Raw genomic sequence first — 4,989 nt, 5'->3', positions numbered from 1 at the left:
GCTCCAGACCAGATCACGCTGCCCTCCCCTGCCCTGGCATGAAGCAGGACAAAATAGTGACTCAGCTCCATGCTGGCAAACGCTAGACGATGTATCATCAATCTGAAATTCCGCAGATCAGATAAGCGATTCAACCAGTAGATGAATTCTGAATCATGAGAATTTCAGGTGGAATTATCACATATGAACAAATACAGCTTGAGTGCTGACCTCGATCGAATGGCTAAATCCATATCCCCGGAACAAGCAGAGGCCAAATCATCCTCGCTTTCCGGGAAAGAGACATGCACATGGTATAGTGATCAGTGAAGGGGCAACAGTCATAGATCTGACTGACATTGTGATTAAAAAATATGAGCGGGGCGGCAACTAGGCCATGGAGACGTGGTCTTCCAAGATGCAGGCAGTACATCACATTGATCACTATTAAAGTCTTTTTTAAGATTTTCAAATTGAGAATTGAAATGACAAACCATGGAGCAAGGCTGGTGGAGTGGTGTTAGATCCAATCTTGGCCGTGGTAGCTCCCTGTACGGTCAATAATATCATGAGTATTCACTGGCATAATTATCAGGCACGGTGGTAGAGATCATCATCTCCACTATGCACAATCATCGGTGACACTAAGGGCATGAGCAATGGAGGCAGTAACATGTAACCGCCCCATCCAATCCATGTAGATATTCTTGTGGAGCTACCGTCCAAACTCACCATCGCTCAACGCTAGGCAGTCTCTTCACCCCACGTTGGCAGCCTTTCCTCTCTCATCTCTCTCCTCCTTTTCCCTTGCTTTTTTCATGGAGCGGTGGCTTCCCCTGCAGGAGATCACTTGGCTCTGCAAGCATACAACTTTTTCTGACTCTCTTCCACTTCAGCTAATCTTCCTACGTGGATCTGTGAAGCAGCGGTCCAGCATGGAGCGTTGGCCATGCCCTAAGCATGTTAACATTCCTTACCTTTTCTTCAAATGCTGCCCCTTTTGTGTTGGCCATGGCATTGGATTCTCTTTCCACGCTTTGCATGAGGTAGATGGCTGCTCTCTCCCTCTCGCTGTCAGCGGTCAAAACTGGATCACAAAAACAAAGCCTAGAAGGAACAGCTTCAAGGGAGGCGTACCAAGACTTTGCACCACAATATTTCGACATATCTTTCACATGTTCTACAGATTGAGATGGCAAAGAGCACACCACATCAGACAAACCTTCGTGACAAGGATGGCCACAGCTTGCAACCAGTTCCAGGATGGCAAGACACTGCATCTCCAGTTATACACCACCTGTGACAGACAATGCTACCTACAGCTGCATAATGACCATTCTTTTAGCGTGACAATAGCATGGTAAAAAGTCTGAAGATGCCGAGATTCAGAATCGTGGCGTAATAGAACAAAAGTCATTAACAAGCATAGCACCATGTGGTAAGAAATGACGATAAACTGTCTTGTCATAAGTACAAGGAATCCGATAGGCACGGGCAAACAAGCACAATAATGCAGCCACACACTGTGGCCCAACTTAGCTGAGCTTCTTGGCCCCATTAGACAGCGATGCCCCCGCGATCATTATCAGTAATGCTCCGTCAAGCATGCTAAGCCTGCGGCGAACAAACTACCACACAGATTCATCAAAGCAGTTGTTGGCCGGTCGGCTCATGTGCTTCTCAATAGTAGTACACTGTTAACACTGATGCGATGCAGCACAGCTGTATTTCCTCCTATCGTCATTACATGGGATGCTGCTGTTTTGCATTTGATAGTACCACCATCTCCTGATAAGCTCCTGAGAGGGATACTTTCTTGAGAGATTCTAATGCAAGAAAGAACAAGGACCAAGCTCTTGCACTTCTATGTCTCCCAGTAAGGCAGAGATTCTGTTTGTTGTTTCAAATAGTTTCAAACATCTACTAAACTCCAACCTAGGATGCCTGTTGTCCCATGATGATTGCACTGGGTATTCTGCACAAGATGGTCTATAGAACGAGGCAAAAGGCTCAGTTTACAACAGGGCAGTGCCACATAATTTCAGTTCCTGGGACAAGGAAATCCCAGGTAACCAATTGGCTCATCCCAAGGATCTTACCTTTATCCACATATCACTACTGCTTCTATGATAACGGTGACCGGCTCTGTGGCAGCCACATATATTGTGATGTATATCCATTTCAGGTGAAAACATATTTGATCTTGTCTAAATTTGCTTCTTCTTTTGTCAAGAAAATAAAAAAATGATACATTCGAACACTGTATAAATAATATCCAGTATTTTATATGATCAGATGAAATAATCTTACACAATTTTTTTTTGATGTTATCACAGTATTTGCAACACGAGATGCTTTTACATGGTGCTTAAGAGGAAAAATATAAACACGCAATCATGTCCCCAAGTCGTTTTATGTAATGCAAGCATAGGTGGTTGGATAGCTACATTATATTAATTAGAGGGCACCTGTTAAGCACTAGCAAGCGCTAGTGTTGATGCTACAAAATTATTTGTTCCTTAGCTGTCTCGAGAGGAAAGGGAAAACAATAATCTTTTGTTAAGCAGCTCCAAACATCTGCATCATAGATACTCTCAAGAATGAGAGTTCATAGATATTCTCATTTCCAGTTAGTGCAAGTTGGTTCCCAGTAATCAGGTCAAGGGTTTAACTTGCAACCCTTGACAAAGTATTTTCTAAATTAGTGCAAGTTGGTTCCACTTAATGCAAGTCGAACCACTCATTTCGTATCGAGATGTATGCACAAAGTATTTTTCTGAGTCTCATACACGATCAAATGTTATCTATTGAACTTTCAGCCATCTACACGCTATCATCTATAGCCTTTTATCATTTCTAATTTCATCTTAGTTAGGTAATGCCTCGCCTAAAAGTAATTCATCACAATCACATGCTAGCTTAGTTACAAAAGCTTGTTTGCACCCACTAACTAATACCTTCTCATCAGTATTGAATTCTTCATTTTTTTTCTCCTTGCTTTAGTCATTTTCTATGAGTAACCGGCCGAAGCTCAATTTCAAGAAAAACTCGTACCTCCCCTGTGACCACTAGTGAAAATGGTATTTAGCTTAGTTAATAGTGCCCTCAGGACTAATGCTGATTCTTCGCGAGATGAAAGCCCTTTGTCCTCTGTCTGCCCAAGGGTAATTATCCATCGGTAGGTCCTTTAGATTCAATTCAACCTCAATCATCTTTTTGCAGCAATTCTCCCAGGAAGTGTGGCTGGCCAGATCAAGAGCAGTAGTACTAGTAGTAACGAAATAAATCCATGTAGTGAGATTATTAGATAGCTTAGGTGAAATCATTTACCATGATCTGTTGAACCATAGAGTTCATCTTGTTACAGAAAATACTATTAAGCATGAAAGCTACCCGCATGGTTGAAAAGATCAGTAGAACAATTAAATGAGACTCCTTGACTAAGACCCACCATATTAACCCAATGCAAAATTCTTCACACTCTCAGTAGCTAGTTAATCTGGATAACCTTCTTTTCCTGAAGCCAGCCTTCAAGGTTTTCCAAACACTCCCTATGGTTAAACTACACCAACCCAGCTAAACTTTGTAAAATTGCAATACCGGTTATACATATGTGGCCTTGATACAAGCATCCTATTCAAGGATTCTATTCACTTTGACTTACCAATATGCTGTGATGTCAAGATATGAGCACTCTAATCTGCTAGCGAACTTGCATACCTATGGTTTACAGGATTTTTTTAAACTAGATTTGCTTGCAAGAGTGGTACTGTATACTGCAACGGATGTTAGTAAGTATGCTACCCAGTTCAGTTCTTGTTAAAACAGTACGCATATTATGTTCAGAGCCAACAGAAGGTCTGTTCTCTTCTTTTTTTTTTTTACAATTTATTGTCTTCTATTACTTTCCGACTCCATGAGTTCAACCCAGCCAAGCTTCTGTAACGAAACTGAAAACACCTCCTGGCATACCAATGTGTGAACTTTGTAACTAGAGTGGCAAGAAACTTAGTAGTACTACACTAGCTTAGTCTCTTCTATTACTTTCCGACTTCATGAGTTCAACCCAGTCATGTTTCTGTAACGAAACTGAAAACTTCTCCTGGCATACCAATATATGTTTCTGAACTCTTTGAATAGAGTGGGATGAAACGTAGCAGTACCACTAGCGTAGTAGCTTGCTCACATTTACCATTTCAACAATTTACCCTTACCACAGTCATATGTGAAGTTGAATTTGCAGTTTGCCAAAGCCACTAGCATGCCACCAATTCGAGCACAAATGTAGCAGGAAAACAGCAGCAATCATCAGCAATGCAGTTAAGCAGTCGAATCCCATTTGATAGCTAAACGCCATAGTCTACATACTGGTATGATCTGATCTTAAATCAAACACTACATTACAGATCAAACATACAGAAAATACTAGGGAAGCATGTCATCGATCTTACAGAGAAAAAAACTCACGCGAAATCTTCCACCAAGATCGCCTTCTCCGCAATGTCCTCCTCCTCCTCCTTCTGCTCCTCTTCTTTTCTGATCCCATCGACGCAACCCTTCTCCTGCCCCAGCTTCTTCTGCAGCTCTCCCCCGACCACGACAACCCTATCCTCCTCATCTCCGCGCCCAACGACTACCACCTCATCGCCGCCTCCTTCGCCGCCGCCGCCGCCGATGACCACGACCTCGTCGGCGCCGCCCTCGCGGCCGCCCCCTGCGCCAACGAGGGCGTCGGGAATGGCCCCGCAGGTGGGTCCTGCGTCCTCGACGCAGCCTCCACGCGGCGCGAGGGGCGCATCTCCCTCGTCCTCGTCGTCGGAGAGGGAGAGGCGGGGGAACCGGGACGAGACGGCCATGGCGGCCAGGGAGAAGGCCTCGGCGATGGATTCCGGCGGGAGCGCGCAGTCCTCCAGGCCCGCGTCCTCGAGCCGCGGCGGCCGGATCAGCTCGCCGGAGCCGGCGACTAGCCTGCCTTCCTCGGCCATTTCGGTGGCCGCCACGTGCGCAGTC

At 44.6% G+C, this 4,989-nt stretch overlaps 2 protein-coding genes across 4 annotated transcripts; both read right to left on the bottom strand.

Annotated features, from left to right (window-relative positions):
- On the bottom strand, positions 1-2,064 carry LOC124657879. Of its 2 annotated transcripts, XM_047196357.1 has the most exons (3): positions 957-2,064; positions 474-528; positions 1-102 (listed from the first exon to the last, which is right to left on the bottom strand). In XM_047196357.1, exons 1-3 carry the CDS (start codon positions 1,257-1,259, stop codon positions 98-100), a joined length of 363 nt encoding a protein of 120 aa, XP_047052313.1. In that variant the 5' UTR covers positions 1,260-2,064; the 3' UTR covers positions 1-97. The 2 variants fall into 2 exon arrangements, with proteins under 2 accessions (XP_047052313.1, XP_047052312.1); XM_047196356.1 differs by lacking the exon at positions 1-102 and having other exon boundaries at positions 181-528.
- A 975-nt stretch (positions 2,065-3,039) lies between these two features.
- LOC124651162 (sodium/potassium/calcium exchanger 1-like) lies at positions 3,040-4,989 on the bottom strand. Of its 2 annotated transcripts, XM_047190296.1 has the most exons (2): positions 4,447-4,989; positions 3,040-3,222 (listed from the first exon to the last, which is right to left on the bottom strand). In XM_047190296.1, the coding sequence occupies exons 1-2, from the start codon at positions 4,962-4,964 to the stop codon at positions 3,069-3,071; spliced, it is 672 nt and encodes a 223-aa protein (XP_047046252.1). In that variant the 5' UTR covers positions 4,965-4,989; the 3' UTR covers positions 3,040-3,068. The 2 variants fall into 2 exon arrangements, with proteins under 2 accessions (XP_047046252.1, XP_047046253.1); XM_047190297.1 differs by lacking the exon at positions 3,040-3,222 and having other exon boundaries at positions 4,265-4,989.

The sequence above is a fragment of the Lolium rigidum genome, chromosome 5 (genome assembly GCF_022539505.1).
Source record: "Lolium rigidum isolate FL_2022 chromosome 5, APGP_CSIRO_Lrig_0.1, whole genome shotgun sequence".
Classification (NCBI taxonomy): Eukaryota; Viridiplantae; Streptophyta; class Magnoliopsida; order Poales; family Poaceae; genus Lolium; species Lolium rigidum.
The sequence above is the reverse complement of the archived record's forward strand: the minus strand, read 5'-3'. Positions and strand labels throughout refer to the sequence as shown.